General features: G+C 40.0%; 1 protein-coding gene across 1 annotated transcript in view; it reads left to right on the forward strand.

Moving 5' to 3' along the window:
• Positions 1-4,997: 4,997 nt before the first annotated feature.
• ltk (leukocyte receptor tyrosine kinase) overlaps positions 4,998-19,130 on the forward strand; it is a 46,751-nt gene continuing 32,618 nt past the window's right edge. The window contains exon 1 of the mRNA XM_069661804.1: positions 4,998-5,177. Within this exon, the coding sequence (XP_069517905.1) occupies positions 5,126-5,177 (52 nt within the window). The 5' untranslated portion in view covers positions 4,998-5,125. The remainder of the gene's footprint in view (positions 5,178-19,130) is intronic.

Here is a 19,130-nt window from a genome sequence, read left to right on the forward strand (position 1 = left end):
GGTTTCAATCCAGCACTTCCTCCATAAAACACTAAACATGTGGGTTGTTTGTTTCATGACTCTTTTCAGCTAAATGGACATATTTTCTTTTACCCTCAGCCAACAAATCATTCACAAAAAAGAACTAATCTACATGACCAATTAAATTGTACTGTGTAGTTTGTAAATGCACATTTATGATGGTGAAGAGAAGCCAAAAGTTTATTTCACCATGCAATTCATAAAACTTTCCAATTAGTGTACATATTAAAAAAAATTTTTTTTTTAAAATAGTATAAATAAAACAATAAAAATACATCAGACATGACTAACAATCCTTCCAGTCAGATATCTACGTTTAAAGCCTGAGAACCACATGGTTTTCTTTGAGACCTATGGAGTCTGTTGCATGTTGGAAAATATTGACAAAGTTACAAAATTAGGTCATAAGATGTTTTAATATTTCTGATACTTTTGCATTATTCAATACAATTCAGTTCACCTTCATTCATCCTTGAGTCAGGCAGTGTGCTGCCTAAATACACACATCAGTGAGGAAAAAACACACACAAAACTAAAGCCTGGAAAAAACATCTGTAAGCTAAAACTCTGTTAGTGTACATGTAATCTGATTGGACAAGAGACCTTCCATGAGTGCTGATATAGAGTACAACCGCACTGAGACTTTTAACTCCATGTATCACTCTGCTACAGGTGTTCTGAACACTGTTAAATAACGTTACAGCAGGCGTTCTTTGTCGAGATCGGGAATTCCCAAAATTTGGTGCTACCTCTAGGGGGTGCATGTTAAAAATGTAATGGTGTGTTTATTTTACCTAGTGGGATTTTTCACTTAAAAATCCTCGAATGGATCCGCTTTTTGTCCATGTGATCTGTCTCTGAGCCTATGCATGTGTGAATCTTTACTCGGAGGATGGTGTGTAACTCTACTGCAGTTTGATTCAAATTAGGCAACTGATGTTCTAATTTCCGTAACTGCTTTGTTATGTTTGGTAATTGTAATTTAAACTTGATTTAATTTTTATTAAATGCGACTGAAAATATGAGAGCATTTACCCCGTCTCCTCTCATGATGGGCCTATCTGCCTGTGCGCTTCTCCTCGCCCTCACTCATCTTCGTTGCTCTTCAAAAGTGAGGAAACTTGATGCCTTTAATGCGCCTATGAATAGGCCATGTTGCGTTTTTTGTGTCAGGGGTTGGGAGTAGATCTACCCGGTCAGGATATTAGGGGTGCGTTGCATAAAAAGTTTGGGAAGATTTGGGACATACAGATACATTTACATAGTCCAAAGGAGCAAGTCTTAGAGTCTTACTTGGTGTACTGAATATCAGCATGGCAGCAGTGCTGATATATATAGAACAACAGCACGGCCTTGAGTGTGATGTTGCTTAAACAAACACATAGCTAAATCAATGTGTGATATACAATCTGCAAAACATAAAAAATATCTAAAAACATTGTGTACGGTGGTGTTGTTTAGTATGCTGATATGAAATGTTTGTCTGAAATGTCTGAGTTTGACAGTTTCTTCAAATCTCACCTCAGTTTTTCTCTCTTTTGCAATATCCTCTGTTTAGAGGATGAAAGGTGGCCGCAGGAATGCTGGAGTTCAGACAGACATTCTTCTGCTTCGTGACTTCCAGTATCATTTCATTTATTTTTGCATGTTAGAAGTGTATTATGACAGTTCAGTCAAAGCACACAAGTCATGTTTTGCTTTATGCGGCTCCTTCAAAAACTGTTTGTCTATCAGCTGAGTAGCAATATTCAATTTTAGGTGTACAACACAACCGAGAAACTGATCATAGCATAGGATAAATTGTCCATCCATCCATTCATTATCTGTACCGCTTATCCTCTTCAGGGTTGCAGAGGGGCTGGAGCCTATCCCAGCTGTCACTGGGCGAGAGGCGTGGTATAACCTGGACAGGTCACCAGTCAATCACAGGGCTGACACAGATAGAGACAGACCATTCACGCTCACTCTCACACCTAAGGGCAATTTTAAGAGTCACCAATGAACAAGCTTGTCTTTGGACTGTGGGAGGAAGCCTGAGTATCCGGAGAGATCCCACATACCAACCTTCTTGCTGTGAAGCGACAATGCTAACCACTGTGTATGATCCATCCATCCATCCATCCATTATCTTCTGCTTATGCGGGGCCGGGTCGCGGTGGCAGCCTACTCAGTAAGGTGACCCAAGCGTCTCTCTCCCCAGCAACATTTTCCAGTTCCTCCTGGGGGATTCCGAGGCGTTCCCAGGCCAGACGGGATATATAATCCCTCCAGCGAGCTCTGGGTCTGCCCCGGGGTCTCCTCCCAGTTGGACATGCCCGGAAAACCTCCAAAGGGAGGCGCCCAGGAGGCATCCTAACCAGATGCCCGAACCACCTCAACTGGCTCCTTTCGACGTGAAGGAGAAGCGGCTCTACTCCGAGCTCCCCCCGGATCTCTGAGCTCCTGACCCTATCTCTAAGGCTGAGCCCAGACAGCCTCCGAAGGAAACTCATTTCGGCCGCTTGTATCCGCGATCTCATTCTTTCGGTCACTACCCAAAGCTTGTGACCATAGGTGAGGGTTGGAACGTAGATCGACTGGTAAATCGAAAGCTTTGCATTCAGGCTCAGCTCCCTCTTCACCACCACAGTCTGGTACAACGCCTGCATTACTGCTGATGCTGCACCGATCTGCCTGTCAATCTCACGAGATACTGTGTATGATAAAATGTAATATTATCATATACATTTTTTGCAACTCATGTGGGCTGTGGTTCCCAAACATAAGTCGACTGCCATCAGATTTCCGCTTGGAGCCTTTAAATGGTCAGAACACATGGCGTCATGGTGCTCAACCTCCTGTGTAGCTCCTCTGCTTTTGTGTTGCTGCATTTGTGACAAGGTGTATCAATTCTGCAGCATGTTTTTGTGAATGAGGAGGTGAATTTTAATGAGCCTGCAGCACTCGTAGTCTCAGTTCAACAGGGGACAAACCTCCCCCGATCCAGCAGGTCGGCTCTTGGATCCTTTTAGAGGAGGACTCTTCAAAATCAGGGACAGCCCATCACCTGGTAACAGCAGTGACCACAGCGTCATTTTACAACCTCAAAAAGGAGATATTATTCTACTCCAACCCTTACATGTTCCCCTATCCTGCAGCTATTTTCCTCCTGCTCCGCTGCCATCGTCACCGGTCTGGGAGAATCTGCAGTGTGTAGTGCTCTGGAAAATATCACAGTTGATTGACAGCTTCACTGATGAGCATGCAGGTACTCTCCAGTGGACGCTGATGAAGCAAGACTTGTATGATTGAACCACCAGCATCTGGACACAGGGGTACTTCATGTGAGGCAGCATATGAAGAAAATCTCTTGAGAAAAGATGGATTAGCATAAATTATTGTACAGAATTGAAGATGATACTCTCGAATATGTCTATACATCTGTTCTGCACACTTGGCAACATGTTTTTGGTCAGATTTCTTTCCCGGACGGCTGTTAAGATTAGCCAAGCACACGTTTCTTTTTAGCCAAGAGAGGAAGAAAACACAAAAACAGATTCATCACAGAAAGAAATGATGCCGTATTGTTTTGTGCGTACACACAATTTCCCTTATGAAAGGAACGTCATGTCAAGCTTCAGCACTGAATGTATTATTTCCTCTCAATCAAACAAAATAAAAAATGCAACATGAAAGCATCTGAAATTCTGCTTGATGTTGATTCATGTGTTTACTTATTCAGTCAGTAGACAATTCTTCCCACCAACGCTGCTGCTGTATGTTCAGACAGGCTAAATACATTTTACATGGTTAATTTATCATTATATAAATGACACACTAACATATGCATTGTGCAAATATAGATATAGAATCTTTCACCTTCACCAGCGATCCATAGTGACGGACAGCTGCAGTTTATTCTGATCTCTCTGATCTCTCTTCAGGAGATCTGTCATCACAGGTCTCAGCAATCAATCACATGGAAGCATAGTAGAAAATAGTGCAAATCATGCTACATGGATGAGGTATTTTTATGAACACAGAACACCAGAAATGTAACCTGGAACATTTATTGTAAAATAAGTAAATGTATAAATTAAAATCAGACAGTTTATAATCCTATGAATCCTTTGAAGAGCAGTGCTCCTCCTCTACATTTTAGAGGGAAACTTTCGTGCTGTAGGATTACAGGCCTACAAAAACAACATGAGACATCATGACAAATAAACTACCCACTCATGTATAAAATTCTTCAAAGAACTCCTCCATTAAAATGTCACGTTAATAACAATAAGCCCAAAATATAAAACACTCAGTTACCAGTTTGTTAGGTACGACCACTGAAATGGAGTTGAAATAGGCCTACTTGTTTGCCTATTTGTTAGACTGCAGTCCTTTTAGCCAGGCTTACCTAATAAACCTAATAGACATTAAGTGTTTATTAAATAACAATTTAACTCTCTAAAAGTGTCCTTCTAAATAAAACCTTACTTTTGTTAATGATAAGACCTCTTTAAACCAAATGGAGGACTTTTACTACACATATTGTTTTTATTTAGGTTACATGTTTTGTTTATTTGACAGGATAATGATAGAAAAAGCAGAAAAAACACAGACTTTCCAATCTGAAAAATACACTATAAAATAAATATAAATACACTACAACATTGATCCCTGTATATTTTTGCAACTATTTAAACTCTTTTTTTAAGGACACCACCTGCAGCCGGAACACAGAGATAAAAAACTGATGAGAAAACTACAGACATGAACACATCCGGCCAGCAGGCAGAGGGAGAGTCCTGAGAAAATGAATGTCTCTAGGACCAGGAGCCGTTACGAGTGGTGACTAACATAGAGAGAGAGAGTGAAGGGGTAGAGAGAGAGGGAGGGGTTGTCGTCACTGGGTGCTGCAGCAGCATCAGCATCACCGGAATGAGTAACAGTGCGCAACTTGGAGAAACAACTACACTATCCGGAGGAGCGCGCGCGCTTGTGTGAGTGTCCGTTAGCTGGTGTCTTCACGAGCCTGTTTGTGACGGTCTGTTTAGGTCATGACGACCTAAAGGTGCCAAAACTACAAGAACTCTCTGGATTTGCCAAAAAAATAAATAAAAAGAAAGCCATGGATTATATAAAACACCACAGTACTCCTCTCTCCATCGTCGTTTTGATAAGTAAGTACAGAATTTCACTTTTACCTCAGTAAGTGTTTAGCTAAAGCAACACAAAATGTAACTGCACTTAAACTTTTCTCTTAAGTCTTTTAGTGCCTTTATATTGTACTTGTTTTTTCTCTACAAGATTGAATGAAACACTTTGCGAACAATAGTCAGGTTTTCTTTCAAATGAAGAGCCATGTTTTACCGAATTTTCTGAAAATTAGCTAAAGAAAATGCGCGTTTTTAACCGTTACTATTATGCTAACGTTTGGAGTTGGTTCTACAACATGAACAGTAGGTGGCGCTAATTCTCCAGTCAGGGTTCACTAAACCACCGCAGAAGAAGAGGCCGCAGCGAGAAGACGTAGCCAAATAGCGTCAGAAAATGTTGGAAAACAAGTGATAACACACAATTGGTTCTTGTGTAATTGTGTAAGACGAGTTAAAATACTCCACCAGTTGGGTATGTAGTCAAATATTTGGACTAAGCCTGTTTCAGTTTTATTGAATCTCTTTTAGTGTCTGAAATATGCAGCAAGTCACTCTCCTACTAGCTTTCTCATTTCCACGCACAAAAACCAAAGTGCAGGTGTCATATTCTCAAGAGGCACAATATAGTGACATTGATTTACATTAATTATAACTGCAGCACAAGACTTGGCAAGAAATGGGCTCTGCAACTGCTCTCATAACAGTTAGTGGGGTTGCAATTACAGAATATTGGATGCGAGTGAGTTTTAAGGCAAATATTTAAATAAAATAGTGGAACTTTTTCTTTGTAAGTAAACGGTGAAGCAGGGTAATGGTCAGATGTTTCAACTTAAAGTTTAAAACAGTTATCAGCCCATTAATCGGGTAGAATCATTCCCAGTCTCACTTTCTGTTAACTGCAACCCCCATTATTTTTTTCATGTCTGTTCTTCTATTCTTTTTGTTTTGTCCAGTATTACCAAAATAATTTTCTTTTTGCGCTTTGACACCGTATCTGACCAGGCTTAATGCCATATATGAATGGATTGAGTGTTCACGGCAGGCTGAGGGACAGAGGCATGTCATGAGGGCAGAAAAATGAGCTGACTTGAAACTGGAAGAGGTGTGTTATTGGCATTACTGTGGCTTCATCTGGCTTTAAATGTTCCCACGGAGTCCATTAGTTCACCTTTTACATGTTAAAGCCACATGTGGATCCTCTGATCAAGTTTTCATGCCTGTGCTTGTTATTTTCAAGACATGTAGGCTATTTTGTGCGGTTTCATTCCAGCTTTTCCCCTTTAATGTCGCACCGCATGTTTTGCACACATGGTCCCGTATCTGCTGAATATTTGCATGTGTATGTGCTCAGGAATAACTGATTTGACGTATCTTCAGGCATGCCATCTTTTCTTTATAACAAAGAGAGGCAGGATGAGCTGGTCTCTTGGCTTGTCCCATTTTTAATTGGCTTTAGTAGCCACAGAGGCTGGACCAGCTTAAGTGGCTCCGTCTTACTGCAGTCAATCTCAGTGACAGAAGAAAACCCAGATACGGTGAGCCGTGCCAAAACTCACAGTAATATGTGAAACCCCCTCCCTCTCTGGTGCTGAATTGTGTCCAGCATGCAGTGTAGTTGCTGCAAGTGAGGCACGGTACATTTTATACCAGCATACAGATGTGTTATGGCAGCCATGTCATCTTGAAAAGACATTTATATATGTAAATGTGTATGGATTATAAAGCAAGTTCACACAGTTCACACTGAAATTATCTGCAAAATGTTTATCCCCTTAAGCCTTCACCACTGTGTCTGCTGGTATCAATAACAGCATGAACTTTTTCAGTGTTATGATTGGGCACTCGCAGCATTTGGTTAAGGGTTGTGGTTTTTGCAAAATATTGAATAAGTTCATTTTGACTTGAAGTACAAGACAGTCTGTGTTTGGTGTATTAACATTAGTCCAAAACCACAATTTCTTAACCTCTTACCTCCTGCTGATACGCTGGCAGGACAAAAGCACTTATTGTTTTCACTGTTTTATTATGAAATGATAGTGCATGTGGCTTGTTTTGTGGGTCATTAAAGCCTTTAGTGAAGCTAGCAGAAACAGAAGTGCCAGAACTGTGGACTATTGCATCACTTTGTGTTACTGTGGTACTCTTTGCAGAGTGACAACGTATATAAATGTAATCACTTAAGGAAGCTGTAGGTCTTTTGAATGCATCATGCAGACTGATTTTGCACAGAAACACTAAATCAGGGGTCTCCAACCTTTTTTCATCTCAGAGCTACTTGCATGACATCGCTGTAATTGCTGGTGGCGCCCCATGTTGATTCTTTTGTCGGCTGGTTCTGCAGATGAGGAACACACACTTGTCCCTCACATCCGTAAATAAAAACTTGCTTTCCCACTCCCCGTGGAAATAGTATGGTTTCTGCTTTTTCTTGGCGCGGCCACCTTCATTGTCCGTCATAAATCTGGCCAAACGGGCTTGCAAATACCAAACTCCTCACGTTAGCTCAACTAGCGTAACAGACCCGACCTGTCGATGGAGGTTGCTGCGACATTGCTGTGATTGGTTAGGTTCAGACGTTGACAATCTTGCCAGGAGCATCACCGTTTTTTATTGACAGCTTTTAGGCCTAGCCTATTGTTTTGTATTGGAGGGGGTGGGACATCTGTGTACTTGATTGAATTGAAGTGGGAAGAGGCTTTCAAGGTGCATTATCGCCGTCTGATTTTTTGTACAGAGTCTGTGAACCTCTTGGCGAGCTACTAAAATCCAGGCTTGCAAGCTACCTGTTGGAAACCCCTGCACTAGATGTATTAACATCACTGGTTCAGACTGTTCTCTCCTCCCCTGCCAAATGCTATGTTGCATCTTTCAAAATTACACAGAGGGATAAAGCCAAAATGCAGAGATGAATAAGCCTTAAAGAGTAAGTGTTTCTTCTTACACTGACTCATGCCATCATTTCTACCAAAAACCACAAAGAATGTGCTAAATTCACAAGAGGTAAATATGACACTGGGCCAGGTATTAACTGAAAAAGGATTTAGTTTGATTGAACAGCAGTGACTTTGAACAACAATCAGTGCATGTGTGTAAGTGTGCGTGTGCGTGCAGCTTAAATTACTCCTCTCCAAATAATCGTGTGTGTTTATTTTGCATCACTGTTTCTATGAATGTTTAAAATGATCAGCGTGATCTGCACTCGCTCTGCAGTTTGAATCTCATTAGAGCAGGCAGTGCAAACTATAGATCAGATATGCACACACAGGCACGCACAAAGGTCAGCTCATCCCTCAAGTGATTCTGTTTGCTAGAACACAAACACACATACACATACATAGGTCACCTTGTCAGGTTATTCTGTTTGATAGTGTACAGTTCTTTGATGTATTTATGGATGAACTCACCTTAAACGTTTTTGTGTTGTTTAATGTTAGATAAGTCAGATTAATCCTGTTGGTTGCATTTAGGCTTAAAATTCACTGTGAGATTAAGAGGTATAAATGCTAATGTGCACAATTTAGTATTTTTTGGGAGATCAAACGTAACTTTAGAAAGGGTTGACCGTAGCTTGACCCAAGAGGCGCTGGGAGGAGGTGTGAATTGATTCGTCTGAGCTCTTACGTGGTTGGGAGTTGGGTCCTAGATCAGTGGAATACCTCAGGAGTCAAATATCTTGCTGGTCTTTTGTGCGACTTCGATCACTCCACTCAGCCTGTCCGCAGAGGCACAAAATAAATCCCTTTTGCATCTGAATATTTTTTCTTTTCCAGGCAAAATGTCTCTCTGACGTCTTTCAGATTTTCTCTGGCAGGATTTTAGGATAGACCTCATTTTTAAGATTCTTCAAGCTCCTTGTGTTTTATGGTTTTTCACCTCCTGAACCAGCAGCACAAAGAGACATTGTTTCCCTCTGTTTCCTAGTGGTGAAGTTGCTGGATGAGAGTATAAAGTCTGTTGCTCAGGTCAAGAAAGAGATGTCTTATAGCAGCCATCAAAAACATGGAGAGAGAGAGACGGCACATCAAAGCTGTGCCTCTGTAGAGTCACCCCTCCTGGCTGGATAACAGACAGATGAGCAGCCAGCTGTGCATCTCTTATGTTAAAGGGCGACCATGGGTCGAGTAAAAGCAACTCAGATGTTGTTTTAAGTATTTCTTCTTTCACTCTTGTTATCAAAAACAATTAGAGAAAGACAGAGAGGCTGATAAATATAGATAAAACATGGCAACAAGCTGACAAGTCATTGAACCACGAGTGAGATGTTAGACTTGCATGAAATGCTAAAGGTGCACGTCTTGCAGAGGCAACATTGAAAAGCGTACAAATACGGTTTTAATTGAATGTGATCTAGGCTAATAAATAGAAAATGTACAGCTAGATTGGCAGTAGATTGATTCCTTAGCATACCTCTTTTCAAAGGCTTTAGTTTAAGTACCTCACACATAAAAAGACAAAAACAGCCCAACAGTAATGGAACTGGTCCTGTTGGCTCGTAAAGCAACAGGCCTAGTAACACACCATCAGTCTTGTGGTTGTTGACTCTAAAGATCTGTACCAGGCATTAGTTAATCACATTTTCTGGGTGATAAAATGAAACTCCAAAACAAAAACGACCAGCAAGACTGCAGGGAATTACAACACCACGTTAGAGCACAGATTGTGCCAATCTCTCACTTCATTAAAACTGTTTTCCTCTGATGATGTGAAGCTGTACTGTGCACGGAGCTTTTTCTAATGTTTCCTCTGATTCAATTGGCAACAAATGCTCAGAATTTCTGCTTCTTTATGACGTTATTAATTATTTTTGTTATTATTATTTTTATAAACATGCAGAAATTATGTTCTTACACACACAGGCGGTCTTAGTATTAAACAGTCTATGTTTTCCAGTATTATTGAGCAACAGTATGATAGTATTTCATCATTATTACATGTTTGGCACAGAAAAAAAACAGTAACAGGCTCATTTATTTGTAAAAAAAAAAAAAAATATGAATATAAATTAATAAAAGTGTAAGTAGAGCTGAAAAGATAGAATGAAAAAAGACTGCGTTTTTGTTCATTTCAGTTATTTTTCAAGCACATGTGCAGACTTCCTGCCTTTTTTTCTCATAGTTTGTTTGAAACTAAATATATCTTTGTTTCAGACTCAACCAGCACCTTAAAGACGTCACCTCAGGCTCCGAGACATTGTGATTTAGCCTTGAGCCTATTTGCATAATTCATTCGACATTTTTGGCAAAACAATGGATAAAAACACTTTTGAAGATAATCCTGTGCAGCAGCAGTTATTGCAAGTACCGAAAATTGTATTATATGAACTATTCACCATTTATAAGCAGTATGTAAACATTTTATAGACTTTATTTTAACACTTCCCGATGTAGTTTTTTTGCAGCTTTGAGAGCATTTTTAATGCTTATTAATGTAAAGTATTTTTAATGTGGTAGAATTTTTAACAACATATTTTATATTAACAAATATTTTTGTCAATATTTATCTGCATTAATACAACGTTCACTTAAGGATGTCAACAGGAGGAGTTGTAGTTGTTGATAAATACACTAATAAACAATTGACTATAACTAGTGTGTTTAAACAGTTTGTGTTTTGCTGCTGTTGATTATTTGAAGAAGGGGGCAATAAATAAGTGCTGCAGAGTAGTTCACAGTGCGGACACTGACAGGCATGCTTTTTATCACTAGAAGAAGTCAAATCTTTATTTAAACCGTCTCTTTTGTGTTTATTTTCCAACATTTGTGCAACCGTCCTCTACAGTTTTCATACTTTCTTTCACAACTTGAGAAAAAGTTAGATGATGTTCCTTTTCAGACAGAAAGATGCCGCACAGACTTCCATGTGGTGAAGAATAACTTTGGAATTGACTTGGTGTTGTTGAATGAAAACAGGCTGCTGTCAGGGGAAGCACAAGGAGAAAACAGAACAACAGAGTCTCAAAGCCACATGTTTTTTTTATCACGGGATCTTTCATGTTTTGCTGCATTCTGGTCAAATCAGTGGCTGTTCCGCTGTCAGAGAGCGCCCTGACTCCTGGTTACAGGAAAGACGGTGTGTGATTTGCAAGAACATTAATATGTCAGGATAGATTTTGAAGCCTGTCTCAGAGAAGAAGAGAAGTCGTAAAGTGAATGTTTCCTCAAGCTGACAAACATTGTCTGAACAGGAAGCATTTATTATATCTGACCTTGTGATTTATTTTTCCTGTGTATTGTGGAAAACATTGCTGTAGCACACCGTCCTAATATCTGTGCAGCAGATATTACTTTATATTCAGTAAGGCGAAGCAGTGAGTCATACAGGAAACAGAGCTGGCTCTGGCGGTTCACACAGAGCTTCAGGCCTCATTCATGCCTCAGTGATGAAGACATGGCTTATGAGTGAAGGGTGCCACATCCACAGGCACTGCTGTTTGATCTCTGTGGAGGAAGGTCAACTCAGCGGCCCGGTCAGACTGAGTGGGAGTTGGACTTTGTGGTTGGAGATGAGAAGGACTGCTTCAGTCCCTTCAGTCCAGGATGTTACCCAGACAGAAGTCAGGACCAGTTTGTATGATGTGTAAACAGCTTGAGAGTGTATTTTTGATAATAAAGCATCCAGCAGACATACAGAGGTTCATTTCCCAAAATGTCAACCTTTTCCTTTAAGGTCTGGATTTGGGTCCTCATTTTTTGGAATCCATCTTAATGCTTTCTACACTTTCCACTTATGCTCCACTCAGACAAGAGTAATTAATTGCTTGTCTAAAAGAGGATCCTGTTAGCAAGGCGTTTTAAGTGGTGCAATAAACCACAATTTTTGAGGACAATCACGCTGTGGATGTTCCAGGAGGATGATTAACTGAGCTTTTGAGATCTTTTCCCACATCTTGCAGCAAACCACTGTTTAACTGCAACTTCATTAGATTACGTTATTTCGACTCTGCTGCTGTAAACAACATTAAAAAGCAAAATTGTGATGCAGTGACCGTTTGACCCTCCAGGGCTTGACATTTGAAAACATACAGCAATGACATTAATGTACAACACAATGAGGAAGAAATGCATGGCAAAAAACACATCACAGTAATGCACTGAAAGCTTTTCACCATTACTGTGAAGCTTGTAGTCGATGCAACGCAAAGCACATATCTCTGTCAGCTACCTCGCTCACCTTGAATTAAATTCTTATAGACTTGTACATGCTGCCTTTTATCTCTATGTATTCATATTTGGATGTCAGAAAAAAAACAGACTTGTAGCAGTGTTTTTTTCCCCATATGAAAAGAAACAGCACACCCTTACGATAGGCCAGCAAATTGAAGCCGAGCTGCAACCAATTAAATGACAAATTGAGTTATGGAACTTAATTCTTTTGGAACCGTGGAAAGCCTGATTCTCTTCACATGAATGGCTCTTTCAGAAGTGTGCCTGAATGCAGACAGACATTTGAGGAAAAGATGCACTTATTTTGACATCTATCTAGCTCCTTAAAAAGTCTTGTATAATGGAGCTTCATCTCTTTGAAGGAAGTGAATATTTTGGCCTCACTGAAGGGCTCAATAGGTACGAAAAAGTATCTTAAGTTTCCTTTTTGCAAGTCCCATCAGCTCAATACTTTGGCCTGATAATGGACAGACTTAACAGAAATAATGGACTGGAGCACTGTAGTATCTTTTTGTGAACCAGAGAAGAAGGTGCTGCTTATTTAGGCTGCTTCAAGCAGCTAATGATGAGCCCAACACCTGTAGAGCTGTCAGATATACATTGTTTAATTATATAAATGTGAAAGTGTAGTTTTTTCCCCTTTGACTGTTTCATATTGTAACCCATCAATAAAGTGCAAAACATATTTCCATCTGGAAATTTCTTTTACGTTTTTATTGCCTGAGAAAAAGGGAGTGTTTTGAATATAAATGGTGTGTTGAAATGTCTTGAAAGGGGACATATTTTATTCAAGCTGTGAATAACTGTAACTTGATTTTCGACTATTTCTCCTCAGGGAGCTGCTCTATTTATCCTGAGTCTCCTTTATCACCTTTTTCTGGGATGAATTAGTGTGAATCAGTGAATGCCTTTTTTCCACTTCATAAGTTCAAAACTGGGGCTCTGACGTTGTCTTGAAGAATCGTCACAGAATTGCGAAATCTTTGAGGGTTCCTGATCAAATGTTTTTGTCCCAGCTCTACAGATATTGGGCTCATCATTAGCTGCTTGAAGTTGTCATAAAAGGCTTTATTTGTGCTTCTTACATCATACAAAATGACAGCAATCACGTCTGGGGCCTTTTGAAATTCATAAACATTTTCTTTCTCAGGCAAATGGTGGTGTTTCTGTGGGTTTACATTTTCTCTGAGAGTTTAAATATCCTGGAGAAGCCTCGCCCACATCCTTGGCAGAAGTTGCTGATCTAGTCAGGAAGCTCCTTAGTGGCAGGGCTCCAGGTGTGGATAAGATTGGCCCTGAGAGGGGGAAGGCTCTGGACATTATTGGGTGCAAGGGTGCCAAAAAGGAGGCTCCGGCCAATTTTCCAACCTCAGATTCAAGAGTAATGATGCAGATTCTGTCCTCGCTGTGGAGCAGTGGACCAGTTCTTCACCCTTGCAGGGTTCGAGGATGGTCATGGGAGTTTGCTAATCAAGTCCAGTAGTGTACAGCAATAGTAGGGTACTGCTACAAGCCATTTGATGCTAAAATAAAAGTGAGAGCTTTGCCTGTGTCTTTGGCTCAAATATACATTTTTGTAGATGTTTGGCTTTGCCAGGGTTGTCTCTTGTCACCGGTCCTGTTTCAGATTTTTGTCGACAGAATTTCAAGGTGCAGCCAGGGAGAGGAGGACCAAGTCTGGTTGGAGACCTCACAATTCAATCTCGGCTTTTTGCAGATGATGTGGTTCTGTTTGTTGCATCAACTTCCATTACGCACTGGGGAAGTTTGCAGCTGAGTGTGAAGCAACCTGGCAGAAAGGCTGCACCTGAAAGTCTGAGGCCATAGCCTTAAGCAAAGGAATTCAAGTATCTTGACTTCTTGTTGACGAGTGTGGGTTAAAATGGGGAGAGACATCAACAGACGTTGCGGTGTCAGCAGTAATGCAGCCATTTTACTGAACCATCAGGTTGAAGAGGGAGCTGAGCCATAAAGCTAAGCTTTCATTTTACTGGGTTATACATTCGACCCTCATGTATAGTTACCGAAAGAAGAAGATCACAGATACAAGCGACCAAAAGTGTCCTCCACCGTTTGGTTGGCTCAGCATTAGAGACAGGGCAAGGTGCTAAGACATCCGGAGGAAGCTCGGAGTAGAGGGGTTGCTCCTTGGCACCACAAGGACCCAGCTGAGGTGGTTCATGGTGCCTCCCGGACAGCTTCCTTCGAGGTTTTTTGGGGCGTGTCCAATGGGTAGGAGTCTCTGGGGTAGAACCAGAACACGCCTGAGGGATTACTCTTTTGGCCCATGAACTTCTTGGGATCCCTCAGGATGTTAACATTTTTGCACTGATATATTTTAATGATTAAAAGTTGTACTGTTTTAACTTAATTACATATAAATTAAGAAAAGAAAACAGTCATTAGTTGACAGTATATAATCTTTTTCTTGTCTCTACTCTTTGATCTTAGATGTAATGGGCTGCTAAGCTCCAATTATATCAGTCACATATGACAAAGTTCAGTAAAAGTCTGTTGATGAAACAAATGTGAACAATGTGTGGCAGAGTAATATTGTCATTTCCAGCAGTAATGAAGGCTGTCAGCACAATTCTTCTATTTACCAACATGATTGCTCTGAACTCATAAAGGCTCATTTACAGGCATTGGAAGGGACTATTTTCAAATGACACCGCAGATGACTGACAAAAAATGAGAGTAGAAAGTAGTTTAACGGTTCAGAGTCGTGCTGGTATGTTCAAATGGTTTCCAAATATGTGTGTGAGTGTCTGGAGCTGAACAGATGAGGTTTTTTGGGAGTTGATAGCAGTGTTTGCTTCTTTTGGACGCGGCTCTGAATACAGACAGGAGCACAAATGTGTTTGTGTGACAGGTTGATAATAGATGGAATAAGAAATGAACAAACAATGTGTTTAAAGTTTAGGTTTAAGGTTTAGTCTAGCTTTAAATGGCTACACATTGCATTTGGAAAAATAAACCCCGATCTGAAATGATTACACAAATGTTTTTACAACCTGAGGCGTTTCTGACTGATACTTCATCAAACACCAGTATAAATAAGCTGCTGGAAGAAAGACTAACATTTTGCATCTGACGTTAGCAACATTCCCAGCAGATTTCACAAAGCTTTGTGCTTGTCTGGATAAAGTTATTTTTCTTCTTATCTGTGGCCGAAGGCAGTTTCTCAACGTTTTCCGAACTGCTTTTTTTGGTCCCCAACAAAAGGACTGCTGCCATCTGAACTGACTCATTTACTTTTTAAGTTTATTATCAAAAAAACAATGGTACATCTGTTTTTCAAAGATGTCACACATGAGGGTATCATCAAACGTATTCCCAGTTTTTATACTCAAATCTTCCGTGACCCCATCTGCTAATGAAACTTTTGTGGTTGAGTTTGGAAGTCTGGTTTTAAGGACAGAAGGTGCAAGTTGCATGGAACATAAAACCTTTACAAGCAGATTTGCAGCCTTGATTCCGAGAATTGACATTTATAAACTGCTAATCGGTTTTTAAAACATTTACATAAACATTTCTGGCAAACTCATAGTGGCATTATGAGAAATTGTTATGGAAGATTGGCGTCTGGTTGTTGTTGTTATTATGTTGTAAAACAAGTAACTAACTTAATTTCTACAAGACTCAAGTTTTTTATTTACTTAAAAAACTCAACACTCGTAAATGAATCGGCTCCAAAGCACGTCTTGCTATTCAAGCTTGTTTTCTTTAAGTTTTTTTCTTTTGTAACATCTGGTACTGAGTCCAATAACAACTAACTCGCTTACAACAAACAACTTGCAGTTTGTACTAAAATTCAATTAGATCAATTTTGAACTCACTGAGCCCAGAGAGGAAATTAGATTTAGACTAACTTATCATAGCGACATGAAAGACATACAGTATGGTTTGCGGTCAAATGGGGCAAAAAAACATGGCAAAGACCTACAGAGGCCGTAAAGCAGCAAAAGTTAAAAAGAATATGTTTATGAAAATTGGGGATCAGATGTGGCAATTTTTACGACTTCTATTGTTTTTAAAAGTCCAGTGATGATTTAATTTTTATGGCTGTTTATTTCTTCTCTAGATCTCTAGTCTAAGCCAGATATTGAAGAATTCATGATTACACTCACAGCTTCTCGTAGAGTTGCGGTGTTTGTCTGGGATAAAAGATTCAGATTCAGAGCTGAGAGTCAGTTCAAACTTTTATCATTCATATTGTGTATATTTCATGTGTGTTTGGGGTGAGACAACTCTCAGTTTATTGTGTGTATCTATATGTTTTGAAATGACAACATATTATATGAACCTTGATTGCGGTTTAATCATTGTAGTTATTTCTCCAAGCAAATATGCAAATAAGTTCTCTTCAACTGCAGCTTAGAAAAGGTTTGATACTTTTCTTTGTCATGTATGTTAGTGAATTGAATATCTCATCCTACAAAAACAGAAGTATAAAGAACAGTTTGGTTAAAAATTATGGTTGAAATTAGCTGTAGTTTAATTTCTTGCTTATCAATCTTATCATTATCACAACCGGGCCTAAAGTGATTTTTTTATCCTAAAATGACGCCTTCATGATAATCAGCTTTTGACTCTTACATATAACTTCCTTATACAGTTCTTTTTTATCTGACAAAGCACCAGATAAAACACAGGCAGACACAGACAACATGGGGGTCAGTGCACCTCTGTCAGTCTCTCTTTACAATGTGCTTCTGAATACAATTTGTGAATGATACTGTATATGTAAGGGCATCATTTTCCCATCGATGTACTCTGGTAAATGGCAACGCTGGATGCGAGCACAGTAATGCTGTAATTTTAAAGCCAGTTTTATTTCATCTCAGTGTCGTTGTTGCATCTGTCTTAGAGATAAACAATGTCCGCATCCTCTGTGACCACTTGTTGTTCAGTCAGAAGCTCCCCTATTTTCAGACATCTCATTGACTTAATGTCTCTAACAGCTTTGGAAACTGGTTCTGACTGGTTTTCGGTGGTCAGAAAAGAGGACCAGATAGTTTAGAATAGCATTTGACACCCCTCTTTCTGACCTTGTCCTCATAGCAGCCTGGGGGGTATATCTAAGCTAATGAAAGGGTGGTTTATGAAGCAGACGCTTCGCAACTTCTGTTTCCTGGCGCCAGTGTTGTAAAAATATTAAGTCTGTATGATCTTCAAAGAAGTGAGTGCAAAAAGGGAATGCTAGTGTGGGTGACAGTTTTGTTTGGTTTAAGTGTTTTTGCTCATTTTTCTTCCTCCGACACGCTCGTAAATAAAGTCGAGGGCTCCGTGACACATTTGTATTTGCGCGTAATGGCACACTTGCAAGCAATTACAAAGGCAAAAACACACTTAATAGCTTTTTTAAAAAGCCCATGTGGGAAGCATTTATACTGTTTTATTTAAGCCACTGAGTGCTTTTGTTATTATGTTAGTTATATATGTGGCGTCTACCTTTGAAGTTTCTCTCGGGAGCGCTTTTGTGTTCATCCCTGTCTTTGAATCCTCTCCTGAGCTCGTGTTCACACTTGATGCAGCAAAATCGTTGTAAGATGTTTCAGATCATGGCTCTCTCTGGGGGGGAGTAAGAGATAAGACCTGGGAGGGAGGGATGGATGTGATGGAGTAAATACTTTGTTAGAGCAGCAGAGAGATGAAGACTTCTGTATTCTGTATTTATTTATTTTGGCAACATAATATTCTCATTATCTGTATATTTTGGATTCTGTACCGCTCTGAGCCATTGCCTGCAGCGAAACAGTAGTATTTCACTCCAGCGTCTCTCGCTGAGCCGTTCAGAGGGAGGGGCGCAATGCACGCTGGGTGTTGTAGTAATGAAGAACGGGCGAAACCACGAGCTGTTTGTACAACTTTCTCCACAGCTATGGCGCCAATTTCAAACATTATTGCTTCTATGGATTACAGAGAACACCAGCTTTGGCTGACAGTGGCTTTTTCCAGGGGCGAACTGCTCCTTTAAGCCATGTTACCAGTATAGCTGAAAATATCTTTACCAGTATTTGATGGATTACCATGAAATATGTTAACAAGATTAATGAACTCCAAAGACTCTTGTTTGCGGTTTTGAGTCAAATGTCTTGATAACCATGACACTTGGCACAAACAATCATGTTTCCCTGAATTGTTGTTGCTTTAGTATTCAGTACATACGTTGCTGCAGATATAAGAGTACTAGCAAAGTGGATCACACACCTTCTGAAGCTGCTACTAGGGTTATTTCACCTGACAAGCAGCCGGTATTCACACAACCATTTTTCAATAAGCTCTGTTAACAAGCCCTGTTGTATTTGTTGTCACACATTTCACTGTAGTGTGAGCGTAATCCTCCAGGGAAAGTGAAAGATTAGACTGTTGATAGCTGGGAGAGGAGAAGAGAGGAGAAAAATGACTCAGGTTTATCCACGGCAAAGTGGCTGCAGCTATTTTCCCGTTTTGTTAGCGAACAACATCACAGATGACGATTTTCTTGGATGTTCAGGATCCTCAACCTCAACTATAATGCTTCAACCTTCAAAGTTATTAACACCAGCAACTGCTTTAAGCTAATAGTGTTTGCAGACTCTCAGAATGACTGCCTCTCTTGACACAGCCTTAGTCCTAAAAGACTACTCAGAGTCAGCCTTTTGTTTCTACACAACTCACAAAATTCAAAGTCAATCTCTGTTCAACTCACAGAACAACAGCCATCAGACTAATAAGCTGCTCTGCTGGCTTATAATGAAGCAAGTGATTCACTTTGTTCATTTCCTTTTTTCATAAAAGAGCCATGCCATCATGGTTTGCTATTTCCTTT

This window comes from Semicossyphus pulcher, unplaced genomic scaffold (assembly GCF_022749685.1).
Source record: "Semicossyphus pulcher isolate SPU_LCO1_2020_fin unplaced genomic scaffold, fSemPul1.0.p SCAF_14, whole genome shotgun sequence".
In the NCBI taxonomy this organism is placed as follows: domain Eukaryota; kingdom Metazoa; phylum Chordata; class Actinopteri; order Labriformes; family Labridae; genus Semicossyphus; species Semicossyphus pulcher.